Source organism: Sporothrix brasiliensis (genome assembly GCF_000820605.1).
Source record: "Sporothrix brasiliensis 5110 chromosome Unknown Cont19, whole genome shotgun sequence".
Lineage (NCBI taxonomy): Eukaryota > Fungi > Ascomycota > Sordariomycetes > Ophiostomatales > Ophiostomataceae > Sporothrix > Sporothrix brasiliensis.
In genome coordinates this window covers 1,072,795-1,099,209 of record NW_024467138.1, presented here as the reverse complement: position 1 = coordinate 1,099,209, position 26,415 = coordinate 1,072,795, and the positions used below count along the sequence as shown (strand labels likewise).

The window sequence follows — 26,415 nt, the reverse complement described above, 5'->3', positions numbered from 1 at the left end:
TCTGGGCGATAGGCTCCGATTCTTCATCAATTTCTATCCATACTGTGCTTGTTTATAGTTGCGACTGGCTCAACGATGCTTGGCATTCTTTGTTTTATATGCACCAAATTTGACTCATTATCATTGCAACATCTCCCCGTCGGCTAATCCTGAAAACTGCAGTCGTTACTTGTGTTTGTGCTGCGTGTTGTTCACACGACCAAACTATGTTTCTGCCGCGTAGCCAACTTCTGCCGTACCATTATAGTAATTTACAAGTACCGAGAGCTAGACATGTATACAGATACTTGCGTTTAGGTGCCCATGAGTATACTTGAATCTTCCATGTACCTCGTCGTGTGTCCCTTCTTCCTTTGTCCTTAATTGCACACCTTGCATTTGTGGTTCACACTGAAGCCAGAACAAAATAAAACCCCTTTCCCATAAAAGGAACAAGTAAGAAAGGGCCGAGGATATAGGTCTACGGGTTTGCTTGTGATCCTGAAAATGGCATGTTAAGCGGCAGCTGGGCTTGTAAGGAAGGACGAAAATAAGCAATGGCAATGCGTGGTACCCGGGTAGTGCTAACGTCAATACCCGCCTCCTGGAAAGACGGCTTCAGAAATGTCGAGAGAGTGAGCCAAAAAGATGTACATCGTCCCCGTGATTACGTCTTCTTGAATGGCCTGAGGACGCCTACTAGCCCTAATCCGACACATCGTACTATGGCAAGCCACGAAAAGCCAACCGAACGAAAAGCCAACCGAATGCACAGGTTAGTGAGACATATCAGCCAGCAGTGCAGCAACAACGTGACAGGGAAGACGGGATGCTTCTTCCGCTTTAATAGAAGACTCGTGACCGTGGCCTACTAGTCATCTTTAAAAAATTTCGTTGTTGTCGAGAATACGTAGACCGGATGACTACTGGAGCGAAGGCTGAGGGAGGAAGGTACGGAGGTGTAGGTAGAAGAACAAGGCAATTAACCTGATACTTCATCAAATATCATGATGATGTATAGTTTATCAACAGAACCACTTGTCGACCGCGGACTGGAAGAAAAAATGACAGATTGTATACGCCGTTGAATATAAACAAAGCACACGTAGTTCATATCCTACGTTCTCATCCACAGATTAGGTGCCTTCAAATACACCTCATTTACAAGCTGACAATGGCATATGATATCGAAGGGTGTTCCGCCAGCAGCCACGTCTCTGTGCAACGTAGTCCCTGTTCGGGCTCCCGTAAGGCGCGCGTGGATCGGCTCCGAAGGATCAAGGTGGGTCTCGGATCCGAGTTTTGAGACGTGCTACGATAGTGTGCCAGGATATGATACTCTGTATTATCGTACAATATTATTAGACTAGGCGAGAGAAATAGGAAGTATTCGGCTAAGCCTAATTGTTTCTAAAGCTGCGATGGATGCCGGCTTTCGGTCCTCATTTCATCACGCTAGCGCCATCAAAGTGAGAGGAGGTTACGCCGCTTCAAGCGACGCGGTGAGAAAGCGTGAATTTAATATTATGTGCAGCATGGCAGGCAAGTTCTGACGGTCCGAGCATGGCAAGAATTCGACCTTCAACATGGCACATGTTGTTTTGCCAAGTGCTGGTAGGAGAGGGCGGCGACGTGCCCCGTTACCGCCGTACTGGTTGTATACCCTAAGAAGCACCCCAATACAACATACTCCGTATGCAAAATAGAATGCCAACAGGACATGACGGCCAACGCAATCTGTGCGACATTTACGTTTGTATTCGGTACCATCCTTTTCGTTTCCGTTTGCTTTGGTATTTCCTCGCCTTTCGGCTGCGTACTTTCTTGTCCCTTTGCCTGCCGCTCGATCCCTGCTCAATATTGAACCCGGCAGGCAAGCAGCACATTTTTCAGGCGAATACGACGCCGCCTGGGTTGTGTCATTGTGATAGTCCATCCTACGACGAAATTGCTACCAGCTGCACGAGCCCCTACGTGGGGGAAACTTATGTCTGAAATCGTCCCGTAAAGGGTACACAATAAATCCGTAGTTGACTGGTAGTTGGCATGCCTGCTCTGAGTATCGTCGGGATCGAGGCTCGGGCCGTTTTACTTCTTCCAGTCCGGCGGATAGACCATGCCTGTTTTTCGTAAAGAAGACCAAGTGTTGGACGCTCTGTAGCCTGATCTGGTGAATGTTGTAAAATACGAATTAAATAACACGTCATATTTCCCTGACGCCATGGCAGAATGGTGGCACCATTTGGCTGCCCATTTGTTTGGTAGAGAGGACACGGCTAGTGTTTGTCTCCTTTGGAATCTAATGTGAGCTAACGCTTTATCTTCTTGGGAAGCGAAACGAGAGCCACGAGAAGGGAACCGAAGGGCAGAAGACATGCTCCGCTGCATCTGTTGCCTCTCACTTTAATGTGTCGTTTCTGAGTTAGTGCTTAGAGCTCAACATTCAGTACAGAGCGTGCTGAAAACTGGACCAATGCTGGGTGATTAGAAACCATCACGTCGACAAGCTCCCGGAGTTGTCTGGCAGGGACGACAATGCTCGGTTCTTACAAACCAAGAAAAGAAAAAAAAAATATTGGCTGGCATTGGCCAAGCCATCCGTAGTCGCCTGAAACTCTCATTTGATTGGTCTTTTGCGCCCTCCTTGTTCTTTCAAGCGACGACCTTCCGGCGTGCCCTTGTCGAGGTGACTTCGAATGCATGTCGTACTCCGTGCGTTGTAATCCGCAGCAGGTCACATTTTAGCAAGACTGCCCATGCTATGAAGTTTGTATGGGGCTCGTTTGATTAGTGCAAACCTCATGTCGACATATGTTGCTATTGGACATTCTCCGTCCAATGTCCTCGCAATGCGCTCCAACTGTAATTCGTACCAGTCCGACCCATCGTCTGCCGCCTGAGCCAACCCCACGCGGCGGACCAATGCACGGACACACACCAATAAAGGCAGGGAACAAGGGTAACAAGTGCATCAGGCAATCAATACAACCTTCAGCTCCTTGCAAGATTGGCATATGCGGCCGATGCCTCCCGTCCGCCTCTTCCCATTTCAAATGCAGGCGTCAAGCCCCGTCGTTTTGGTATGCCTTTGGCCAAGGAAACAATGGATCAACCAACATATGAAGAAAGTTCCAGTGAAGCGAGAACAATGGAGCATATTAGACCAATTGGCGCTCTGCACTCCAATGCGCGCATGTGTGTATGTGTGTGCGTGAGAGAGAGAATGCGAGTGCACCCCCATTCATGGTACAACCATACGACGCTATTCCCTACCCCCACTCCGTTGGCTTCCCTTGATAGATAAAAGAAATAAAAAGGAAAGCCGAACGGAAAAATCACCTTGTCACCCCTCTTCTGCTAGACAGACAAAAGAGAGCTTTAACAATTAGAGGAAAGAAAAATAAGCCGAGACAAAGAGAAAGAGAGCGTGTGTGTGACGACGCATTAGAAAATGACGATGCCTCTTCTCTGACTCAATCCTTACCACCAGCCATCCGCGATTCGACGCTCGCTGTTGTGGATCGTTTGAATGGGCGAAATAGAAGGAGAAAAGAGGCGTATGACCCACTGTGCGTGGTGACTGTTTGTTTTGGCCGACTACGAATTACTAGGAGCCAAATTTTCGATGCCCCCCTTGTGTCTCCTTTTCCAACTTTCCACCCTTCTCGTCAGGTCTTTTTCCCTATCCAGGCAATTCCGTTGCCCACCCACACACACATTTCATCCTCGCATTGGGGGGGATACATGGTTCAGCTACGTCGTACGAATTGGAACATTGGCGTATCTGTCTCTCCTTTACGGAGTACTTTTGTACTTTTGTCTTGACGTTTTGTCGTCGGACCGCCTGGCTTCGTCTCCACCTCGCCCGTGCTTCTCCGAGGCGGCCCAGAGCTCTCGGGGCCGACCCCCTTTCTTTTCTTATTGGATCCCAAATTGATCGACAGTGCAAGGCAAAGTTTAGGCTTAGCAGCCTGTATCGATGGGGTCCACAAGGGCACGCATGGCAAAGAAAAGTTGAGACCGATCCATGCCATGTTGTAGTCTCACTTTTTCGTGTTGCACAACAGCTGGCAGCTTTCCCACGCTGGGAGGATGAGCGAAGAGATGCACAGCTGGTTTTGCGCAAAACGAAGAGCGCATGGGAAGCAAGTCTGTGAGGATGAGGGAAACGGCGACTTGGCAGTGGGTAGCATCCGTGCGTGGGTGGGTTTCTGGTCGTCGAAAAGGGCGCGGGTTTGCACTACTAAACGCACAAAAGTACGGTAGCGACGGGGCCTCCCACACCACTTCTCACGGAGATGACGATACGGACGCAGTCGCACTTTTGTCGTCTTAACAGACAGGAAACGAAAAGAGACAGAGGACAGCTGCTCAAATCCGACCGGCCGACTAAAAACAACGAAAAACAACGAATAGCAATTGACACCGTCTGGAAAAGTGGCCCTTTGGTGCCGTTCGTAAACGATGGCCAGAAAAAGACGAAAAGAAGTTTTCTTCTTCTTCTTTTTTCTGACGTTTCCCCGCTTCCTATTGCCTGGCTTCGCCTTTCGTTTTTGTTTGTCCATTTTCAATTCTCCCTTCACAGAGGTGGCCTAGCTCAAGGGAGAAGGGTCGACGAGGGGCGTCGCTCTTGAAATCATTTTAAGCTGCAGTTCGTCGTTGTCCAAGGGCCAGCCTAATTCGCAAAGTATCTTTCGATTGTTGGCCCAACGTCAAATTTCCTTAAATTTCCTTTTCTCCTGTCTTCGTTTCGTACATTGAATACCATGTCGTCGAAAGTCAAACGTGTAAACTGTTGAGTGAGGGAGAAGATACGACGACGAAGCTGGCGGCTGTAAAAGTCTGAGCCGTCCTCTTTTTTCGTCTTTGTCTTGATGGTTGTCGACAACCGACGCTGCGTGCAGTTAACCAGTAACAAGGCCCGGTCATCGAGGACGGGTCAGGAAAAGAATAATTGAAAGAAAAAAAGAAAGTTCGATTGAGCTGACCGTGCCACGAGCAAGAGCCATACCCGTCTGGGAGCTTTTGAGTCGCGTCGGCAGCGACTGCCAAGACTGAGCTGTTCGCTGTCGAAAACTTGCATGCGCGTACATGTCCTTCCGTCCATTTTCCTAAAAGAGAGAAACAGGCTGACGCCAGGGTCACATCCTAGCTGCTGAACAGGGGCCAATGGACCAACCGGGGGACGACGGCACCCCCAAGCCCGCAGGTCGGTCGAGAACTTGTAAAGCGACAATGGTTTCCTGCGTTGTCGTTCTTGTATCCTTTTTGTACTGACAAGTCGGGCGAGCAGAGTATAAGGAATCATTTGACCCCCAGCATCTCAGCGGAGCACAAAAGCAGCACCTTGTCTCACGCGTTGCTTTCCCCATTACGCCCTCTTTCCCCTTCTCTCCTTTCCATTTTCCAAGCTCAATCGCCCTTCGCACAGAAAGACAATCACAACTTGCAAAGAAGGAGCCGGAAACCAGTTTGCGGGATTGACAGAATCGCAAAACGAGGCATCGGTTGCACGTGACGCCCGTCCGTCGTCCGAAACTAAGTGCGACGCCATCTTAAAAAGGGCGCGATAATTATTGTACCGGCGCTAGCCAGCAACCAGCACCAAAACCCGCACCTTCGGCTCATTTCGTCGAGGCACAAGTCTTCTGCGCCTGGCCTCGCAATTGAATCAGCACTCGGAGTCCGAATCGCCGTTTCCCATCGACAGTCCACACCTGCGCGAAGAGTGGAAGACTTGAAGCTGTCGAAGCAGATACGCAGACAACGAAAATACAGCGGATATGTCGTCATCGGACAGAGATACCTCGGGGAAGGACGGCTTCAACGGTGACGTCGAAAAGCAGTCGCCCCTCGAGAACCATAGCCCGGCCGACGAGCATGACAGCCACCAGCGCAGCGGCACCGGTGGCCGGGGCGTGTTCGGGCACATCCTGTCGGTCAAGGACGGCGAGGTGTACAACCCAAACTCTGAGAAGTCGTCGACATGGTATCAGCGGTTGGTCGACGCCGGTTTCGAGGACAACGGCATCAAGCCCGTTCCACTCGAAGCCCGCACGAACACCCAGTACAGCAACCTCTTCACCATTTTCTTCACCAGCATGCTGAGTCTTTTGCCGTAAGTTGCTGTCCTGTTTCCCTGGCCATTCGGTCCGGTCGGTCTTGGAGTCGTCGCTAATTCGTTTCGCAGTCTCCCAACTGGTATCCTCGGCACGCTCACTTTTGGCCTGAGCCTCCGTGACACGTCTCTCATCATTCTCTTCTTTGCCATCTTGACCATCATCCCGCCTGCTTTCCTGGGAGTTGGCGGCTCTCAGACTGGCCTACGCCAGCAGATCCAGGCTCGCTATTCGTTCGGGTACGTTCGTGCGCGGATCGAAGACGTCGCAGTGCAGACTCCGTTAACTAACCATGCTCCGATAACACAGCTTATACATTTCCCTTATCCCGTTGCTCCTCAATGCGGCCACTGTGACGGGTTTCACCCTGATCTCGGCTGTTGTTGGTGGCCAAACCATCTCCGCGCTGAACCCGGACCATGTTAGTGTCAATGTCGGTATCGTGATAGTTTGTCTCGTGAGTCTGCTCGTGTCGTTCATGGGCTATCGGACCCTGCACTTCATTGAGCGCTGGACGTGGATTCCCAACATCATCGGTATTCTCGTTGCTGTTGGTTGCGGTGGCAAATACCTCCATCTGCAGTCTGAGACAGAGCCGGCTACGGCCTATAACGTGCTTTCGTATGCGGGCATCATCGCAGGCTACTTCATTACCTTCAGTGGCACTGCGTCCGACTATTCGACATACCACAACCCGTCTGCTTCAAAGTATGTATTTCCATGTCGTGTTGCGCTTGATAAGAGGGGTGTCGGATGGGATATGCTAACCAATGTCGTTTCGCTTCGTAGGCTGAAAATCTTCTGCTGTATGTATTTTGGTATTCTGCTGCCGTCAGTCACACTTTTGATTCTCGGTGCTGCCATTGGCGGTGCTGTGCCGAATGTGCCGTCGTGGAATGCCGCATACGAGGTGTCCAACGTCGGTGGTGTCATCTACGAGATGCTCACGCCGGCCAAGGGTTTCGGCAAGTTCCTCGTGGTTGTTCTTGCCCTCAGCGGTGTCGGGAATATTGCCATCTCGTCGTACTCGGTGTCGCTGAACCTGCAGATGCTGCTGCCCTTCTTTGCGCGTATCCACCGCATCGTCTTTGTTTTCATCACCCTAGCCATCATGATCCCGTTTGCCATCAAGGCTGCAGAGAAGTGGGAAGAGAGTCTGACAAACTTCTTGGCCATCATCGGTTACTGGGCCGGCTGTTTCGCTGCGGTGTTGATCGAAGAGCTTGTTGTGTTCCGCAAGATGGACTACTCGACGTATGACCATGCAATCTGGAACGTGGGCAAAAAGCTGCCGACGGGACTGGCTGCACTTGGAGCGTCGATTTTGTCGTTTGGTCTCGTTGTTCCAGGCATGGCCGAGGTCTGGTACACTGGCCCAATTGCTGAGCACACGGGCGACATTGGTTTCGAGGTTGCGTTCGCCGTGACCGCTCTCTGCTACCTGCCTCTTCGCTGGCTGGAGATCCGGTGGCGGGGTCATTTGTGATTGGACTGCTCGTCACAATCATTTCCGGTTGTCGGGCTGAGTAGATCAGAGAAGAGGAGGTAGAGAGACTGGTGGATTAGATGATGTCGACAGGTGCACGCTTTGTGCATGCTGGATAATCTGATGGTCAAAAAATTGACCGAACGATCTGATAAATGTATTGCTATTTTCCGGCTTCATTCGAACCAAGAATATGAGACTTTCTTTAACGAAGGGGCTTCGACATTTTTGACATTCGCCAAATGGGTGGCCTTTGTCTGTTCGTCTTCCTAACGTGCTTCGACAGAGTTCAGCTGAGTAGCCTGCCACACAATACAACGTCGTCGCCCAGCGGCTGCCATTTGACATCCGAGAGCCGTGCCGCAGCCGTTGCTTGATGGTTAGAATCGTAGACCCGGTCGGGCGACACGACCACGCCGCCGCGACCCAGCCACGTCGGGGCGATGGTGACAATGACAGAATCGACGAGGTGGCTGTTGTGCGGGGCCAGCAGGTCGTTGATGATGCTCCCTCCACCTTCGATCATGACGCTATCAAGGCCGTTGCTGGCGATGCTGGCAAGCACATCGCCCCAGCGGAAACGGGGTGAGCTCTCCTCGTCGCCCTCGGTTCCAAGAACAATGTACTTGCCACCGTGGGCTTCGAGAAGAGCGCTCTTGATAACGTCTGGTTTTCGGACAGCCGTCACGATAAAGGGAGCCAGTCCGAGGCCGCGACGCTGCGTGGCCAGCACCCGGCTATCGTGCGTAAGCGGCCAGCGGTCGTGGGGATCAATGACAATCGGCCGTGGCTGATGGGGCGAGACAGTGGCCCCCGTGTCGTGATCGGCAATGCGGCAGTTGAGACCGGGGTCGTCGGCCACGGCGGTGCCCACGCCAACGAGAATTGCGTCATGGCGGCTTCGCAGATAATGTGTCATGGCCTTGGACTGGGGCCCAGACAGCGCGGTACGCACTCCGGGCGCGAGTGCCAGGGACGAGTCGAGCGACGTGGCAAAAGTCAGTGTGACAAATGGACGTGAACGGTCCACTGGTGACGAGACGGCAGATTGGCGAGGCGGGAGATAGGACTCCAGTTTGGCCCCATCCTCTGCGGGAAAGTGAAGCAGCTCTGCCATGGTGTGACGAGATGCTGATTGAGGGAGGAAAGGGCGGGGACAGTGTGCTGTGTGTGTCGTATTTGGTGAAAGAGCAATGATTGCGTGAGAGACGTAGAGCAATGAACAGGCGAGGCACGACAAAATATAAACAGGCCCCGAGAGAAATTTGACTGTTTTTGTCTGTCTCAGGCAGGATATTGTGCGTCGCGTTAATAGCCGACGGCAAAAGGAAAGAGGCCAAGGGGGGCAACCTGTTGGTTGCTCTTGCTGTTTTTGTCTGCAGCTCCGTAATGGGAAGGAAGGAGCACCCGAGCCTCCGTCAACTGCAGGTCACAGCAGCTCTCACAGACTGCATCTGCCAGTTTGTTTGGCACAGGAGGCGAGCGTATGTGAGGGTGAAAAGAAAGCGAAAGTTCGAGTCAAGCAGGACGTCTTCTCTGGTGCAGAGGATACTTGGGCCGCTTACACCGAACGGCTGTACTTTCCCAGGCGAACGAGGGGAGGAAAGGAGAAGTGAAGTAGGAGCGAAGGTGGGAATAGAAATATAAAGAGTAAAACTCATATATATAGCGAGTGTACGGAGTACACAGTCGTGAAAAGGGTCTTCTGTTCCGGACACGAGAGGGCAAAGAAGTAATTGGGCGAAGATTGGAATGAAGTGTGGGAAACGAGAGAGGAAAGAAGCTCGCAAAACAGGCACGAAGCGGATCTCCAAAATTGCCTGCCGGGAACTTTAGCGCGCAAAGTTACGGCGCGCATGTCCAGCGAATTAGCGGCACAGTATGGTCACAATTACTCTGTGGACCGAGCTTTACAAGCAGCTTTGGCGATTAGAACACCGCAGTTTGGGAAGTCTTCTAGGTGAAGCGAGGACGCCCACTTGCCATCGCAATGATGTTGAGGGAGCCGAGAGTTGCGGCGAGGAAAGATGGGAGATGATGGATGAGGCAATTCACAGCACACAAGCGACTAACGAACTAGGACGTGGGCCTCTTGTGTATTTCTCGTCCTATCGTTACTTACGGGCAGACAGATTGGGGAGGGATAGACCAACAGCGTCTATTGTTGCCATCCTACCTGACTTTGCATCTAACCTCGTATTCATAGTAAGCGAGATGCAGACTTGACCTTCATTTTAATTCACGATTCGTCCGTAATTCGAGGCCTGAGCCGTTTACTCGGGTGGAAGAAGCGCTCAGTTTGTCCGCTACGTTAGGGTTACAGCTTTTGATGGTTGGACAGGACACACGCATGGATCGACAAGCGAGCCGGGGAAGGGACAGCGACCAGACGGACGGTAATTACTGGTTGCCGGCCGGCAATCTTCAACGGAGCAAAGTAGAACATTGAGCAAAAGGCGAACGCAGTAGTGGACACAACGTGAAGTATCACGTGCGAAGCTGCGCAGACCTCTATTTCGCTGCCTGTAAGAGTATTACTGCGTAAAGCAGTCGACCGAAATGGCGGCTTAGATCACGCCTCGCACAACTTTCTTTGTTGCCATTTTCCCACTGGAAGCTCTTGCATCAAATTACGCGTATGGCGACGAGTATGTCGTACTTTGACCGGAAAACGAGTGGCTCTTCACGCTTTCCAGCTTCCAAGTCGAGGCTCCGACACGCTTCGCCACAGACCGGAAGTCGGCCACGGCAATTTGTATGTGGACAAATGCTGATGCCTGGCCAGGCTATGAGCACGACTGGCCCGACTATCAAACGACTGAGACGTAATCGGTTTGGGCGGAATGTGTCTGACCTGGATTACGCGGCACTCTTGCTGTTGGGTGACGGTGTGGCCCCGTTGTGCTGTCTCGAACAATTGTGTCTTTTTCGTACAAAGCTTTACCTCGCAGTCTCTTCCTTGAACTGTTTTGCTTTTGTTTGGCACTTGCGCTTGTGCCTGACTCAGAACCCTCGCTGCTTTGATTATTGGCAGCCTGTAACAATTAACAATGAACAGAGCCTTCCTTTTGAAAAACACGGCTGTACTATCTCCTCGCTCCTGCTGTTGGGGCTATAACAGATGTCAAACACGGGGATACGGATGAGTATGTAGGACCTAATGCCCCTGGCGGACGAATCTGGCTCGTCGCTCCTGTCTCTCTTGTTGTATTGCAAGGTGATATTCACGATGCTCTACGCGTGACACAGCCACTATCAGCATGCCGGGCACAGCGGTTGTGGAGGCCTGTTTAACGTCGTTTAGCTGGGAAGTCGGGTCAATGAAGTGTTCCCGACGGCGAACTTGGGACCGGTCGGCTGACCTGAGCCAGGTCAGATTCCAATGTCTGGAGTAACACGCTACCGTATTTGGAAGCTTTTGGCCACCGGCTAGTGTTCGTGTTCACTGACCACCCCCAAGACGCCCCAAATTGGCCCTGCAGCCGGACACCTAAACCGTCACAGAAAGTGTAGAAAGAGGCTTCACTAGCCACAGCGCCCAGAACGCCCAGAAATTATGGTAAGAACCATCCCCAGTCGCGCCTTCCGGCCAAGCCTCCAGGACGGACGCAACAGGTGCATTATTACTCCCAAGCGATCTTCCCTTTTCCGTCCGTCTTGTCTCTGATTTCGATTTTCTCTCCTACTCTTACTCCTTCTTTTCTTCTTCTTTCATTTACTGGCTCCCTTGAACCCAAAGCAACCGCAAAATCGCATTCCGCGTCGCTTCGCATCCGTCGCATCGCATTCGCATCCCACCGCGTCAGTCCATCGAATCGCGCGCGCCCACTGTTCAAAGCCGAAATCCAAGCCCTTGCTCCTCTAAAACCACAAAGCGCATAGCGCAACTCCGACCACTGCCAAATTACCACGAACGCTATCCTACTCTGTATTACTCCATACGTCGTACAACAACGCAATGGCCAAACCGGAAAACCCGCCCGCCTACCCCGGTTCACCCCAGCCGCCCCAAGCCGCCTACTACGGCAATTCCGGCAGTGGCAGCGGCGGTTACAATAACTACAACACGCCGTACCAGCAGGGCCCCCCGATGAACTACAACAACCAGCAGCAAGGACACGGACCCTACGGCGGCCAGCCCCAGTACGGTGGACAACCGCCCTATGGCCAGCAACCGTATGGTGGCCAGCCTCCGTATGGCCAACAGCCGTACGGCCAACCCCCGGCCGGCTACTACCAGCAGGGCGGGTATCCGCAGCAGCAGCAGCAGCAGCGGTCGTCGAGCGACGGCTGTCTGACAGCACTTTTGGGCACGGCGGCCTGCTGCTGCTGCCTGGATTGTCTGCTGTTCTAAGAGCTTGTCGGCTGTGTGAAGAGGTGTGCAAATATGGGCGGGCAAACCCGATCGTGAGGTGCCTGGTGAGGCTGGAGAGACGAAACGATCTGACAGTCGGCGTTCTGGTTGTCTGCATTTGCTTAATTTCCGGTCACATTAAATTTTGTGAAAATCCGTCTCTTCCGAGAGACGCTATATATATCCAAAGAAAGGATCCGGTTTTGGAGGGGTGTTGTGTTTTCACGGCTTTCTATGTCTCCTGTTGTTCTTCGGATTTGTTTCCACGTTATGCAATAGTCTTTGCCGTCGTTGCTCTATTTGCTGCAGCTACAAAATTAATCAATATTTTTTTCGCCATTCTACACCACCGTCGCATACAGCTTGTCAAACTCCTCGTTCGTTTCGGCCACGCAGTCGTACGAGTAAATCATCTTTTGCACGTCCGGCGATGCCCACTTATCTGGGATCGCCTTCTTGCCGTCGGCGCGGTGTGCCGCAAACTGCCGGTCGCGCTCCTCGCGGGCCGCGCCCTCGCCGAGGTGCAGCGCCCGGCCCGAGTGGTACGCCATGTCCACAAGCATCGATGTGCGCTCCTTGCGGAGGAGTTCATATGTCTTCAGGCAGCGGCGGATGCGGCTGCTTGTGTCGGTGTCCGTATCGCCGACCTGCACCCGGCTCAACACCTCCGCCAACACCGCCCCGTCCTCAATGGCCATGGCCGCTCCCTGGCTCAAGTGTGGCAGCGTCGGATGGCATGCGTCCCCCAGCAGCGCAACCGACCCGTGCACCCACATCGGCAGCTCCCGGTGCTGCCGCAGCCGCCACTCACACACCTCGCCCTCGGGCACCATGTTGAGCATCCGCTGCACGAGAGGGCAGAAATCCGCAAAGACGTGGAGCATTGCGCTCTTGGAGCCGCGCGTTGTGTAGGTTGCCGACGGTGCCGCCGCAAAGTTCACGTCGGGCTGCGCGCTCGACAGGTTGTACACTGTCTTACCGGCCACCGGGTACGCAATAATGTGCCGGCGCTCGCCGATCCAGCGCACGACGCAGTCGCTGTCCAGGAGCTGCATCATCTCGGCGTCGCCGGCCGCTTCCATTTGGTCGCGCGTTAGCATAATGCGGTACGACGCCTGGCCCGTGTCGGCCTCTTCGGTCGACAAGCCCAGAATGCTCAGCATGGTGTCGCGCGTAAGCGATTTGATGCCGTCGGCGCCGAGCAGGACGTCGACCTCGAGGGACGTGGGGGGCGCATCTTCTGCTACTTCGTTCTGGGTGGTATCCGATCCATTGGCACCGTTGGCACCGCTTGCGCCGCTTGCATCGTTCGCTCTGCTCGAGACCTTTGGCGACCGCTTCTGCAACCGAAGAATGGGGCGCGGCTCAAACTGGTCAATGCCGATGAGGGCTGTCGAAAAGTGAAACTCGATCGCTGGCTCGGCCAAGCACGCCTTATACATGCCGCCTGCCAGTGACGACCGGTGACCCGTGCAGTGTGGGTACTCGTACAGCGCACGAATGCCGCTCATGTCAACATGGGCAAGCTCCTTGTCCGTGCTGCCCTGCCGGATGCTGGTTTCTTGCACGTTGGTCGCCTCCTTTTCAATGTCGGCCCAGCAGCCCAGACGGTCGAGAATGCGGGCCATGTTGGGGGCCATTTGGATGCCGGCGCCGACAAACCCCAGGTCGGCGGCCGATTCATAGACGGCAATGTGCTTGAAGCCCTTCTTGGCGAGTGACAGGGCGCAGCCGAGGCCGCCCATGCCGGCGCCAATGATGGCGATCCGCAAGTCGTAGGGAGAGGCCATTGCAATGCTAAAGGACGCTGTGTTTGTGCAAGTTGAAGGAAAACGGGAGTGACAAAGTAGACGGTGGCACGGTACAACAGGGTCGGTGACAGACGCGAAAACCCAATATTAACAGCATAGATTGACAAGAATAAGAATAAGACGGCAAATATACCCGGGTTCACTTGTCCACGTTGTAAGCTAATCTTGAAAATACAAATAGTAACCTGTTCTTCAACGATGCAGTGTAAAGGCTGGTCAGACAACGACCGAGACTGAAGTCATCGCATATATGTATACCGATGCCTCCGCTCTACACACTCTCCAATGCCAAGATCGGGCCCCTCTGGCTCACTTTCCAGGGTGATTCCCGGTGTCCATTGAGGATGGGTTAGACAACTCGTGTATTCTCCCGATGGTGGGGACATGGGGGCCGTGGGACCAAGCCACTTTGCTATTCAAGAGCCGACGCTGTCCCCCAATTTCCAGGCGTTCACGGGATAAAAGCCGGCACCTGTTAGGATGGAAGCGTCGACTAAAGGGACGTGTAAGTGATCCTTCACAGTGCGGGGGTGAGAATATGGGGCCTCCTTAGAGCAGCACTATGCAGAGTTCCTCCACTCGAACCCGTCACAACGGGAATGATTTCTAGCTTGGGAGAAACAATTTCGCCGCACATAAAAGCCGTGGCGCCTAGCACTTCCGATGTGGGCGGTGTTTCGTATGGAAAGCTGTCCAGTTGCACACACGCCACGCGCCACGCCTTTGTCTTTTTGTTTTGTACATGAATCTAATAGTGCCTACAGAACGTACCACATAGTACGAAGACAACAAGCCGACAGAAAACTTTCTGTTACTTCGTGTGGCCGGATATGTCACGTGATTGACTCTGTGAGGCGCGAATGAGCAAGATATCATGATATTGTGTCCCCGCCAGGATGTTCGGTTCACCAGCTAGAGGCGTATCTGGATGCCGCAGATCAGACTGCAGTACCTGATCTCACTGGTTTGCAACTTGGAAGCTCTTCCACCGAAAAGGACCTGCCTCACCTAACTCGCTCCATACATATTTGTGCAACCAACATTCAGTGTACAAAATATAAACAGCTACACTTGAGTCGTACGACGTGGCGTGCACGATATCGGCCGGCTGTTGATTCCGAGCGCAGGATGGCGACCACTGAGACACCTTGAGCCAATATCGGCACTATCCTCTCTGCATAGGACAGTCTTTTATACGAGTGAAGTTCACGCCGCCGTTGTTGCACTACAGCTCTAATTTCTGAACACATTCTGCCGTATTTAGCGAGAAGTGTCTCAGGACATATTAAAAGAGGTCTTCGATATCTGTCAAGAGCACAGGAAAAAAAAAACAAGACGAAAACAAATGGCGGATGACGATCGTCAAACTCACAGCCAAAATTTGGCGCAACCCTCCTAGGTGGGTGGCAATCCTCCACTGAGTCTCCACTCCGGAGCCCTGACGTTATTGCCAATGGGCGAGCCAAAGACCTGGCCAAGACCTGTAATTTTGCCCCCTCCAGAGGCCTCGGCGCCTTCACAGACTTGCCCCTGTCCGCTAAATCTACAGTACAGGCTAAGCCCCTGGGTCCCAGGGCCCCTATCCTACTGGACGCCCCTGGCAGTAAATCGGGCGCTGGCGCTAACGGCAGCCGCCAACCACATAAACGACGTCACTGGCCCGCAAGCCAATCACATGCTGCCATTCGCACTTCATTCTGGATCAAACCAGGTTTTTGGTTTCAGCTGCCTTTCAGGACAGCGAACGAAAAAGCAAGACTCATGGGACACCTCAAACAAGGCCGTTATGCAGGGAGAGGGGCTGAGGGCGGCATACAGCGATCAGAGAGTCTAGGCCTGTCGTCTCGTTTTTTATTTATTTTCCGATGCTCTTCCAAAAAAAAAAAAAAGACGACACAACAGGATACGACATACCGTCGTCCCTATTTGGAAAGTGGCCTCTCCTGAGCACAAAAAAGCATGTTTACCCTTAGCGGCGGCAAGAGCAACCCACATCGCCGATGAACGACTCCATTCATTTTACCCAAAGTAGAAAGGACGGGCCAAAAGGTTTCTTGCGCGCGCATCAGGAAAGAAGCACACCTCGTCGTAGAGCGTACTTGCCCTGCGATCTGTGACGTTAATGGCGGGCCTCTTGGCGCGGTTTCGTCTCATTGGTTTCTGCCTTTTCTGCTTTGCCTTTTCCCAAAACAAAAGTTGCTCTCCTCTTTTGTCCTCTTCTGCTCTTCTGCTCCTCTGCTTTTCTTCTCCTCTCTCACCTCAAAACTCAATTCGCTTTTCCTTCGCCTGGTCGCATTTTGCGCAGATCCTTTGCGTTACCTTTCATCTTGTGTTTGCATTTCTACAATTCATTGTTTCTAGCATAGCATTATACCCCCTTTTCTTTTGTTGGCTGTTTGTTTGATACCTAAGGCGCAGACGATCACGACCCGATTTATGACACCTCAACTATCTTGATCCTACGATATTTCGTACATACGACGAAAACATCCTATCTTCTGGAACCCTCTACGAGTACCTCTTCACAGCATCTGACAGCCGCGTCACCAAGCCACTTCTGTCCACTACAAAAACCTTTTCCTCTCATAGAGGAGAGTACAGAGCAACCCGCAATCACGTCAGACTCATTGTCACAAATCCAAAGCTTCCATGGCCATTCCGTGTCAGAAATAGCCTACCTACAGCCTGCGGTGCTTCCACCCCCGATAGTCAGTGACTTTCGCTACCTATTTCTGTCCGACTTCGCCTATTGACGTCGCACGAGTTTCGGCAGGATCAGGATCTTCATTCACAGCAACTGCCCTCTTCTCTCGTCTTTCTTCCTCTTCTGTCCGTCTCCATTCCTAACTGCTTGACGCAACCACCAATATGTCGAGCAATGATGGCGACAGTGGCACCGCCCAGACGTCCGCTGGCATCAGCATTGTCGCCTTCTTCACGGCGTTGGCCTCGTCGCTGGTCATTTTCGGCGTTCAGATGGGCTTTTTCTTGCTCTTGAGAAATAAGCTGGCCCGCATTTTGTAAGTAGCCTCACCTTATTGCAGTCCTGTTGACACTGCTCCTGAATGACCCTGGTCTGACATCGTGACAGCAAACCAAAAACATTCATGGTCCCCGAACGCGAGCGGACAGAACCACCGCCTGCGAGTCCTTGGGGCCTTGTCATGGCCCTGTACCGCATACGTGACCGGGAAATCATCAAAAAGTGCGGACTCGACGCCTACTTCTTCCTCCGTTACCTACAAACCCTACTCATTATCTTCGTTCCCATTGCATGCATCGTCATCCCCATTCTCGTGCCTATCAACTATGTCGGTGGCATTGGTCAGTCCTTTGGCAGTAACAATACCAACTCCTCGGACCCATCCATCCCGGCCGGTCTAGACACCATTGCTTGGGGCAACATCAAACCGGTGAACGCTAACCGCCGCTGGGCTCACCTGATTATTGCCGTTCTGGTCGTGGGCTGGGTCTGTTTTATCGCCTACAACGAGCTGCGCATCTATATAAAGATCCGCCAGGACTACCTCACCAGCGCCGAGCACCGTCTGCGTGCCTCCGCCAACACGGTCCTGGTTTCGGGTATCCCCACTAAATGGCTGACCGACCATGCCCTCCGCGGGCTGTTTGATGTGTTCCCCGGCGGTATTAGGAATATCTGGTTAACGCGGGACTACACCAAACTGCTTGACAAAATCAACAAGCGCGACGACATCCACAAGCGCCTTGAGTCTGCTGAGAGCGAGCTGATTCGCAAATCCAAGAAAAATCAGCTCAAGAAACGCAAGAAGGAGGAAAAGGCCGAACGCAAGGCTAAACACGAAACCAAGGCTGAGCGAGCCCAGCGTGAGCACGATGAGGACATCCGCGCCAAGCGCATGGCCGAGGGCGAGGGAGGTGTCAGCAGCGGCGACCAGGATGTGCCTCAGATCGATGGCGTTGGCGACGATAGCAAACGCAACAGCTCCGAAAACGACGACGCTGACAACCTGCAGCGCGAGCAATCCAATAGCTCCAAGGTGCCTATTATCGGGGGCGGCCTGGCCAAGGTCGGCCAAGGCCTCAAGGGTGGTTTCGGAAAGGCCGGCCGGGATATCGTTGGTGGCGCCAAAAACTTCCAGCAAGGCATTGACAACCAACTCGAGCGAACCGGTGGCTTTGAGTTTGTCGGCGAAAGTACCAAGGAGACCGACGTGCCGGGTGGACCGTCCTCTCTCCCAGGGACTCGTACCGAGGGTGAAGCGAACCGCGATCAAAGTTCCCGATACGGTAGCCGTGCTGTCCACAGAACACGGCCGTCTGATGCTTCAGCCGAGCCTGATACTCCCGGCCAGGCCCAGGACCCGCGGCCGTCGGATGTGTCTCTCATCCACAACCGCACCATGGACTCTCGTACGTACGGCAACACCACGCGCAAGGTGACCGACTGGGACAATGCGGTCGCCACCGAAAACAGCAAGTGGTGGCAGTTTTGGAAGCCACCCAGCGGTGCCTACGCCTCGCCCATCCCACAAGGCAGCGAAGGCGATGAGTTTCCATTTGACACGGATGGCAAGGGCAACGGCACGACAGGCGAAAAGAAGAGCAAATCCAAGTGGGCCAAGATCAAGGCCCAGATGCCCTTCTTTGGTGGCGACGAGATACCTGCCGAGTATCCCGCGCCCGAGAACCCTGCTTACCCCGGCGACGACGCGGAAGACTCAAACGCCGAGTGGACGAAATGGCTCAAAAAGTCCGATCGCCCGACACATCGCTTGCCCCTGTTTGAATGGACCCCCGGATGGCTGCCCGGTCTGCCTCTAATCCACAAAAAGGTCGACTCCATTTACTTTTATCGGAAGGAATTGGCGCGCCTCAACATGGAGATTGAGAAGGACCAGCACGAGCACGAGCGCTACCCGAAGATGAACTCGGCGTTTATCCAATTCAACAACCAGGTCGCTGCGCACATGGCTTGCCAAAGCGTCACCCACCACGTTCCCAAACACATGTCGCCCCGCGTTGTCGAGGTCTCGCCCAGCGACGTCATCTGGGACAACATGGCCATCCGCTGGTGGGACGAGTGGTTGCGTACGTTTATTGTCATCGGTATTGTCTTTGGTATGACCATTCTGTGGGCGTTCCCCGTCGCCTTCACTTCCTCGCTGTCCCAGATCGACTCGCTGGTCAAGAGGTACTCCTGGTTGAGCTTTATCGATAACAACGCAGTGACCTACAATGTCGCCAAAGCTGTTGCGGGTGTGCTGCCAGCCCTGCTACTATCGCTTCTTCTTGCCTTTGTGCCCATCCTTCTCGAATTTTTGGCCAAGTTCCAAGGCGCCAAGACGGGATCCCAAAAGGCCGAGTATGTTCAGATGTATTACTTTTTCTTCCTCTTCGTACAGGTGTTCTTGGTTGTCTCCATCGCGAGTGGTGCCATTGCTACGCTCCAAGACACCGTGACCAACATCCAGGGCATACCCGAGACGCTCGCCAAGAATCTGCCCAAAGCCGCCAACTACTTTTTCAGCTACATGATTCTGCAGGCAATGTCGACCAGCTCGGGTACGCTGCTCCAGATCGGCGTGCTTCTTGTCTGGTACGTGCTGGCGCGCATTTTGGACGACACAGCCCGCAGTAAGTGGCGCCGGCAGACGGACCTCCCAACCATTTCGTGGGGCTCCTTCTTCCCGGTGTACACTAACTTTGCCTGTATCGCCTTGGTTTACGCCGTCATCGCGCCTCTCATCGCGATCTTTGCTATCATCACTTTTGCACTCCTCTGGGTTGCCTACCGCTACAACATGATTTACGTCACGCGCTTTAAGATTGACACGGGTGGCGTGCTGTACCCGCGGGCCATCAACCAGACCTTTACCGGCCTCTATTTTATGGAGCTCTGCCTCATCGGCCTCTTCTTCCTCGTCCGTAATGAAAACGGGGACGTAGCCTGCGCACCGCAGGCCATTGTCATGATTGTCGTTTTGGCGTTGACCGTGGGCTACCAGGTGCTGTTGAACGTGTCTTTTGGACCCCTAATGCGGTATCTCCCTATCACATTTGAGGACGAGGCCGTGCTGCGCGACGAGATGTTCCAGCGAGCACAGGACCGCCGCCTTGGCTTGACCACAGGTGGCGAGGACGGCGAAGACGACGAAGAAGGGAACGACGAGCTGTCCACGTTGACCGGTGCCGACAGCAAGACAGCCGCCGCTGCACTCTCCGAGGGCAACAGCAACGATGTCGAGCTGAAAAAGATTGGCCAAAAAGGCCCCCAGAACTCGTTTGGCCTGACCAACAAACTTAACCCGGTCCGTGGCATCGTCACTGCCGGCACATGGGCCGCGCGTGGCGGCAAAAAGGTCCGCCATGCTACGCTGGGCAAAGCCGAAGACAGCATGCGCACGTCAGCGGCATACCGGCAGCAGCGGCGCCAAAAGGACCTGGAGGCGCAGCGTGCCATGGGCGAGGCCTTGTATGGCGGGTACAATGACGAGATCGAAGACCTGACACCCGAGGAGCGCGATGTCCTTGTCAAAGAAGCGTTCAAGCACTCGGCGCTGCGCGCACACCGGCCAACAGTGTGGATTCCCCGGGACGACATTGGTGTCAGTGACGACGAAATCCGGCACACGTGCAACCTCAGCGACTACATTTGGATCAGCAATGAAGGCACGGCACTCGACAGCAAAGTGCGCGTCGTCTACGGCCGCGCGCCGCCCGACTTTTCCGATCTGGAGCTGATCAATCTCTAATTGGCGAATGGTTTGGCACATCTATGCTTTGGTTACTCCTTTTCTATCTTGCTAGCCTATTTCTGTTTTCTTTTTGTCTCCGTAAAATAACGATTATGAAGAACTTTTTCGTATCATAATTCAAGTGCATTGTTTAAGAAGATTGTCGATTTTGATTCGTTTATTGACTCTATCGTGCGACCGCTGTTGGTGACCAGGACGGCTTTTGAGCTACAGAAAAGCCCTTTAAAATTTAGGACCCAAATTCTAAACTTTATCTTTTTTATCATCTTTACATTCGGTTTCTTCTAACTTTTATGATCTTACTATTTGAAAACAGTGCATGCATTTGGAAATCGACGACTACATTCGAGTTGATGATGGGCGACGTTGATGGCGCACGTGACCCCACGAATTGGTTCTGGCCAATGACAAGCTTGACTTTGGCCCACTTTTCAAATCTGTCGTTCGAGGAGAAACTTTTGAACATCGCCTATTTTCGCGGGTGTCAGGTACAGGTCGAACGACCATCACGCGCACGACGCCCACACCCACGTACCTGTTTACCGCCGTCGAGCATCCATCCGCGGATCAATTGGATGCCACTACACACATAAACACACACATACAATGTCAACAAAAGCGACGGCGGCGGCCACAGAGGCCGTTGCCAAGGCCGGACCGAGTTTCCGCGTCGGCCAGAAACAAGTCTTCCTGTGAGTAGTGAGAAACCAATGCGAGTGCCATTGCGATTTCCAACCGGCTCATGACTCACATGCCTAGCCCCTCACACGTTATCAAGATGCTGCCGCCGAGGCGCATCTTCTCGCCATACTTTGCCACGTTCCAGGTGCCGCTGCGCTTCAACAAGCTCGACCTTCGTGACTACCTTTACCACGCATACGGTGTGGAGGTGCGCGCAGTGCGCTCCTGGCTAACGCCACAGATCCCGCGGCGCCGCTACGTGGAGATGCAGGACGACGACAATACACGAGACATTGTGGCGGTTGGCAAGGGCCAGTGGTACCGCCCGCAACCGATCAAGCGCATGATGGTGGAGCTGGTCAAGCCGTTTGCGTTCCCAGAGCCGCCGGCCGTGCCGACAAAGGAGCAGCTGGGCACGGAGGACGATCCGCGCAAGGACTGGGACTACGACATGAACAAGCGGCTGGTGGCGCAGCAAAAAGCGCAAGAGGACGACCAGCAGCGCATGATGCACGAGCGCAAGTTCTTGCTCCGCGGGGAGGCCGACCACGTGCCGGCATTCCGGGTCGGACTGGCACGGCAAGCACGCGAGCTAGTGACAGGCGAGCGGAAGTGGCGCAACGACGTGGAGCTGGACGAGCGGTGGGAGACGGTTGTGGAGGAGGACAGCAAGCCGGCGAGCAGCGACAACAAGCGATCATGAGGCGCGGGATCCGTTTGACTCACTTTCTTGATTAACAACGGTTATTAACAACAGTTCATGTAGGATTAGAAAAGGGCTTCTGTCTTTTAGTGCATATTGTTCGTGTATGATGTCAAATCAAACAGATCTCAAAAGCATTCCATATAATTTCGGTATGGTAGTGCGTTGTTTGATATTTATTGCCTGGCTAGTGTGCGCCGCTATTATTTGGTATCAACGACAGCCTCTTCTGGCTCTATAGCTGTTGTCCACCATGACGGGTGCTGGAACAGAAGCACTTCATTGCCCCATGCCCACCAACCGGACGTCAGATTCCGTGCAAATATTTCAAGTCCACGAATCTCTGAAGCAGAAGACGGCAAGAACGGCGCCAACAATGGCTTAAGGTGCGGCTTGCGCGAGTGCATATCGGGAACACCCACGATCACACGATGCGCAGGGAGAGCCGTTGATGAGACGCCTCCGTTTCCAGCTGGCCGTCGAGCCAACAACAAACGCTCCCACGGCTTGCGCCACTGCGCGTCCACCGCGACGACGGGCTCACCGCTGCTGGTCACTTTGACCCAGGTCCAAGTCGCCACCAGCTCGACCCCCCAAGTGCGGAACAGGCCATGCTTGGCGTCCGTTAGGAGGGCCTCGCAGGCTGGCTTGTTGGTCACCCACACGGCGACGATTCCACTACGGGCCAGCTTTGCGCCAACGGGGATCTGCCCCAAGATGTCCCGCAGAACGGCCATGTCCGAGGCTGTATCGTAACCACTGTCGGTGCCTTGTACTTCTGCATCTTCTCCCTTGACCAATGCTCTGCGCTTTCTCTTGCGGCCCTGCCGTCGCCGCCGAGCCGACCGGTTGGGCCACGGCGGGTCCATCACGATCACGTCGAACTCGGGCGCAGCGGCGAGGAACTCGTCTCGGCGGTCTGCAATAGTCCCGTCCAGATAATGTGCCCCGGGTGGGATGAGCGGGTCGTCGGGCTTGCTCTCACCAGTGTCTGTTTGGACTGCGTGATCTGAGAGACAACGTGAAAAACACCACGGGCCGTCGAACGCGGCTGTCTTCAGCTCACGGAGAGCGCTCTCCACGGAAGCCCGGGTCGTCAACTCGGCCAGCTGGGCAGCTAAGCTTCGACCGGTCGCATAGTCGATGGCATCCGAGCCTCGTGGTGTATCAAAGGGCTCTGTAGGCGCCGGGGTGGAAATCAATCGCCGGCAGCGTTGCTGCCAACCACTGTTTGCTGTGAAAGCGACATCACCGTCACGAATGCCGCTCACTTCTTGCACCTCCTCAATGGACCTTGGCAGGTCGACAACAACAACAGAGCGATCCGCAGTCTCAAACAGGATCGATGAAGGTGGGCGCGACATCAGCCAGCTGTCCAGCAGCAGTGAAATAGCCGAGACGCCTATGAAAGCTCAGCAGTAATCCAGGGCGTTCCGAATCCGGGGAAGACGTGAAGAAAGGCGAAGCCCCAATATGGGGTTGCAATTGGGGGCAAGTCGCCGTTGTTGGCCGTTGATAGGGGTGACATAATACAGGTGTGTTTTGGCGCATTGACTGTCTGGTAGTCGCTGGTGACTTTCACGTGTCTGCAGCCAACCTCTAGCTGGGCAGACTCCTGCTGTGCATTTACCATCAAGAGCATTGGTGGTAAAGTGGCTCGGCAATTGTCGGCTCGGAAGGATAGGCGGGCGATTTTGCCGGGGTTAACAGAAACTTTTAGGGGAAGGAATGATGACGGAGGTGCCACAAATGGTCACGTTGGTTGACGGAATGCTGTAGAATGGAGGTTGGAAGGCGAAAATTTCCATTTGTGGGCACTTTGGCGCTGTTTGGGTGAAGGGCACATGACCATTGCGCCTGCCGCATAAGTTTAGCCCAGTGCAGGCGGCTCTTGCTTCTTTAGAGTCAGAATCGTCACCGGCACAGTCGCGCGAGTCGTCGCTTCCCGCAAAAGTGAGACGGCGACCTGGTGTGCTAAGCAGTGCCTTGCCTCGAAGCTTCCCTTTTTATGCGCTCCTTTTCGCTATCATTTCAGGAAGGAACATCTTCTTGCTGTCTGTCCCTACGACTTACCACCAGATTATGTGAGTTTAGCAATCTCTCGTCGCCCTTTGGTTCAGTCACCGTCACCGACGCCGCTAAAGGCGAGGCCTCTCCACGCCCGCTAAAACCGCTAAACGGCAGAAGCGCAAAGTGCAGAGGACTAATACCGGAGGAAGGCGAGGCCTCGAATGGAAATCGCAGGGCTCGGCGAATCTTTGCAAGTCTAACGACACTATATAGCGTGCCACTATCAACGCCGCTCGATTCGTTCCCTCCTTCCCACAGACGAACCCGTTCTTTCCTCCGAACAACCCACGGCCGAGACTGTCGTCCCTCTTTTTCTTACTGTTCCGACAATCGACTCGACGTCATTACTTCTGTCGTCTTCCCTTTCTCCCCCCACTCTGACACACAGCCTCTATTCTTGCGTGGGAATGACATCAACCCTCGCGAACCATGCGCCGACTGCCCCGTCCAGCTTCGCTTCGCCCACCATGTCTGAGATAGCACAGTCGGCCCGGCCGCGCGAGAGCCGCAACGGCGGAAACGACGGGGCGACCACTTCGACCCCCGTATCCATATCCACGACACACGCGGGCGAACGGAAAACGCTGGACAAACAGAGCGTCGACTACCTCTGGCGGTCCGGCGTCGCCGGCGGTGTGGCCGGCAGCGTGGCCAAGACGATCGTGGCGCCGCTGGACCGCGTCAAGATCTTATTCCAGGCGAGCAACCCGCAGTTTGCAAAGTATTCGGGCTCCTGGTCTGGCGTTGCACACTCCATGCGCATCATCTACCAGCAGGACGGCGTCACGGGCCTGTACCGCGGCCACTCGGCAACGCTGCTGCGGGTGTTCCCGTACGCAGCCGTCAAGTTTATTGCGTATGAGCAGATCCGGTCGTTTATTATCCCGCACAAGGACAAGGAGACGCCGCTGCGGCGGCTGCTGAGCGGCTCGCTGGCTGGCGTGACGTCGGTGTTTGTGACGTACCCGCTCGAGGTGATCCGCGTGCGGCTGGCCTTTGAGACGCGGCGCGACGGGCACTCGACACTGGCTTCCATCTGCCGGCGCATCTACACGGAGCAGTCGATCGACCGGAATGCCGCAGCGACTGCGGCGACCAACGGCAGCAAGGAGGGCGTGGCGGCAGGTGTCACGGAAGCCGTGGCCGCCACCCTGCCGCGGTCCGGGCTGCGCAACTTTTACCGCGGCTTCACGCCCACCATTCTGGGCATGCTGCCCTACGCCGGCATGTCCTTTCTGACCCACGACACGGCCGGCGACGTGCTGCGGATGCCCATGTTTGCCAAGTACACGACACTGCCCGCGCCGCCCAATGCACCGGTCGACAAGCCACTGCCGCTGCGGTCGTGGGCCGAGCTGCTGGCGGGCGGTGTGGCCGGTCTGGTTTCGCAGACGGCGTCATACCCGCTCGAAGTGATCCGGCGGCGCATGCAGGTGGGCGGTGCGGTGGGCGATGGCCACCGGCTGCGGATTGGTGAGACGGCGTCGCTGATTATGCGGGAGCGCGGCATCCGCGGGTTCTTTGTGGGTCTGACGATTGGCTACGTCAAGATTGTCCCGATGGCGGCCGCGGCGTTTTACACGTACGAGCGGTTAAAACGGGCATTTGGTATTTAAGGGACCGACAATTGGCGGTACCCTGTGGGCGGCGGTTGGACGTCGTTTGGAAATCATTTTCTGCGATGGATTTGGCGTTCATGTTGGGAAGGAAGCGTGTTCTTTATTCTGGTTCTTGTTTTATCACATGCATACGGCTGTGGACGACACATGTCCGCCGCCCGCCTTCCTTGATTTTAGTTTTCTTCCTGTCTCATCTTCATCTCATCGTCCCTTCACAGTTCAAACTTCACATCCCACGTCACGTCACCCTACCGACGAATGTCGACAAAAGTGACGTCTCTTTGTGTACGACCACAAGACGGCAGCGAGCATATATAGATGGAGCGACGGTTGGCTAGATATCTTATATCGTCAGTCACAAAGTTCAAAAAGCCCTTCAGTGGCTGCTGTACATACTACGAATGGATATACAGGTATACTTGGCAAGATAGAAAATGAAATTGTCCAAGCTTAAGTCTAGCACGTAACGGATTCCAAATCTCTGTATTTTATTCAGTGTCATATTGCGTCTCTTGCTTCGTACAAGTCTTGCAATTGCTATACTTTCATGTTCATTTCGTTTCTGGTCGTTCCAGGGTCTAATAGTGCTATTATAAAAACAGAGATCTGGATATCTGGGGGTGTAAAAAAAGAGGTGAGAAAAAAGTGCACAGTGCGGCAAGGCAGCTATTACAAAATGAGAAGGAAAAGTTAGATAATGAAGGAATGTGAAGAGGAGTCCGGGATGTGCACGATGGTCTGATCTGGTCATGGAAGGGGTGTGGGAGGAATGCTTGGTAAGAGAGCGAAGCGAGACCTGGAAGCGACAGAGACAGGAGCGAAAAAAATATAGAACAAAAAAAACAGAAAAATTGAC

The 26,415-nt window shown here is 53.9% G+C and overlaps 8 protein-coding genes across 8 annotated transcripts; 5 read left to right on the top strand and 3 right to left on the bottom strand.

Annotated features, from left to right (window-relative positions):
- Positions 1-5,762: 5,762 nt before the first annotated feature.
- SPBR_00412 (purine-cytosine permease) lies at positions 5,763-7,584 on the top strand (the record flags this gene model as incomplete). The annotated part of the gene is made up of 4 exons (XM_040758731.1): positions 5,763-6,097; positions 6,170-6,337; positions 6,408-6,806; positions 6,888-7,584. 4 exons carry the CDS (start codon positions 5,763-5,765, stop codon positions 7,582-7,584), a joined length of 1,599 nt encoding a protein of 532 aa, XP_040618130.1.
- Positions 7,585-7,873: 289 nt separating this feature from the next.
- Positions 7,874-8,701, bottom strand: SPBR_00937 (2,5-diamino-6-(ribosylamino)-pyrimidinone 5'-phosphate reductase; the record flags this gene model as incomplete). The annotated part of the gene is made up of 1 exon (XM_040759256.1): positions 7,874-8,701. One exon carries the CDS (start codon positions 8,699-8,701, stop codon positions 7,874-7,876), a length of 828 nt encoding a protein of 275 aa, XP_040618129.1.
- A 2,841-nt stretch (positions 8,702-11,542) lies between these two features.
- On the top strand, positions 11,543-11,938 carry SPBR_01115 (uncharacterized protein; the record flags this gene model as incomplete). Its single annotated transcript, XM_040759433.1, has 1 exon — positions 11,543-11,938. One exon carries the CDS (start codon positions 11,543-11,545, stop codon positions 11,936-11,938), a length of 396 nt encoding a protein of 131 aa, XP_040618128.1.
- Positions 11,939-12,279: 341 nt separating this feature from the next.
- Positions 12,280-13,728, bottom strand: SPBR_00585 (salicylate hydroxylase; the record flags this gene model as incomplete). The annotated part of the gene is made up of 1 exon (XM_040758904.1): positions 12,280-13,728. One exon carries the CDS (start codon positions 13,726-13,728, stop codon positions 12,280-12,282), a length of 1,449 nt encoding a protein of 482 aa, XP_040618127.1.
- A 2,889-nt stretch (positions 13,729-16,617) lies between these two features.
- On the top strand, positions 16,618-20,483 carry SPBR_00070 (uncharacterized protein; the record flags this gene model as incomplete). Its single annotated transcript, XM_040758390.1, has 2 exons — positions 16,618-16,769; positions 16,841-20,483. The coding sequence occupies 2 exons, from the start codon at positions 16,618-16,620 to the stop codon at positions 20,481-20,483; spliced, it is 3,795 nt and encodes a 1,264-aa protein (XP_040618126.1).
- Positions 20,484-21,092: 609 nt separating this feature from the next.
- Positions 21,093-21,870, top strand: SPBR_00963 (mitochondrial ribosomal protein; the record flags this gene model as incomplete). The annotated part of the gene is made up of 2 exons (XM_040759282.1): positions 21,093-21,178; positions 21,246-21,870. 2 exons carry the CDS (start codon positions 21,093-21,095, stop codon positions 21,868-21,870), a joined length of 711 nt encoding a protein of 236 aa, XP_040618125.1.
- A 203-nt stretch (positions 21,871-22,073) lies between these two features.
- Positions 22,074-23,234, bottom strand: SPBR_00741 (MT-a70 family protein; the record flags this gene model as incomplete). Its single annotated transcript, XM_040759060.1, has 2 exons — positions 22,074-22,861; positions 22,937-23,234. 2 exons carry the CDS (start codon positions 23,232-23,234, stop codon positions 22,074-22,076), a joined length of 1,086 nt encoding a protein of 361 aa, XP_040618124.1.
- Positions 23,235-24,407: 1,173 nt separating this feature from the next.
- Positions 24,408-25,556, top strand: SPBR_00748 (solute carrier family 25 (mitochondrial carrier protein), member 16; the record flags this gene model as incomplete). Its single annotated transcript, XM_040759067.1, has 1 exon — positions 24,408-25,556. The coding sequence occupies one exon, from the start codon at positions 24,408-24,410 to the stop codon at positions 25,554-25,556; it is 1,149 nt and encodes a 382-aa protein (XP_040618123.1).
- Between the last annotated feature and the right edge of the window lie 859 nt (positions 25,557-26,415).